General features: G+C 34.9%; 1 protein-coding gene across 1 annotated transcript in view; it reads left to right on the forward strand.

The window, feature by feature from the left end:
* Positions 1 to 367, forward strand: part of COPG2 (COPI coat complex subunit gamma 2) — a gene marked incomplete at its 5' end in the record, with an annotated part of 10,208 nt that overhangs the window by 7,054 nt on the left and 2,787 nt on the right. The window contains one exon of the mRNA XM_015626967.1: positions 143 to 281. Within this exon, the coding sequence (XP_015482453.1) occupies positions 143 to 281 (139 nt within the window). The remainder of the gene's footprint in view (positions 1 to 142; positions 282 to 367) is intronic.

The raw sequence follows: 367 nt of genomic DNA on the forward strand, positions 1-367 counted from the left end.
TATATATATTATAAATATTATAAATATATTCTATATTTCTGGAATTCAAACCAGGGTTTCTCTTGGCAAAATTGGGCTTTTTTCCCTTTCCAAGGTGAGGATCATTTCCATGCCTGAAATTTCCCATTTTTTCCCCTCCCAGCTGGAAGATTTGGAGGTGACAGTGTCTGATCATCTCCAGAAAGTTCTAAAACCCAACTTTGCAGCTGCCTGGGAGGAGGTGGGAGATGAGTTTGAGAAGGAAGAAACCTTTGCACTCAGTTCCATCAAAACCCTGGATGGTGAGATAATCCCTCACTTCTTGAGCTTTTATTTATATTTTAAATTTATTTATTTTATTTTATTTATATTATTGGTTTGTTTTATT

This window comes from Parus major, chromosome 1A, assembly GCF_001522545.3.
Source record: "Parus major isolate Abel chromosome 1A, Parus_major1.1, whole genome shotgun sequence".
Classification (NCBI taxonomy): domain Eukaryota; kingdom Metazoa; phylum Chordata; class Aves; order Passeriformes; family Paridae; genus Parus; species Parus major.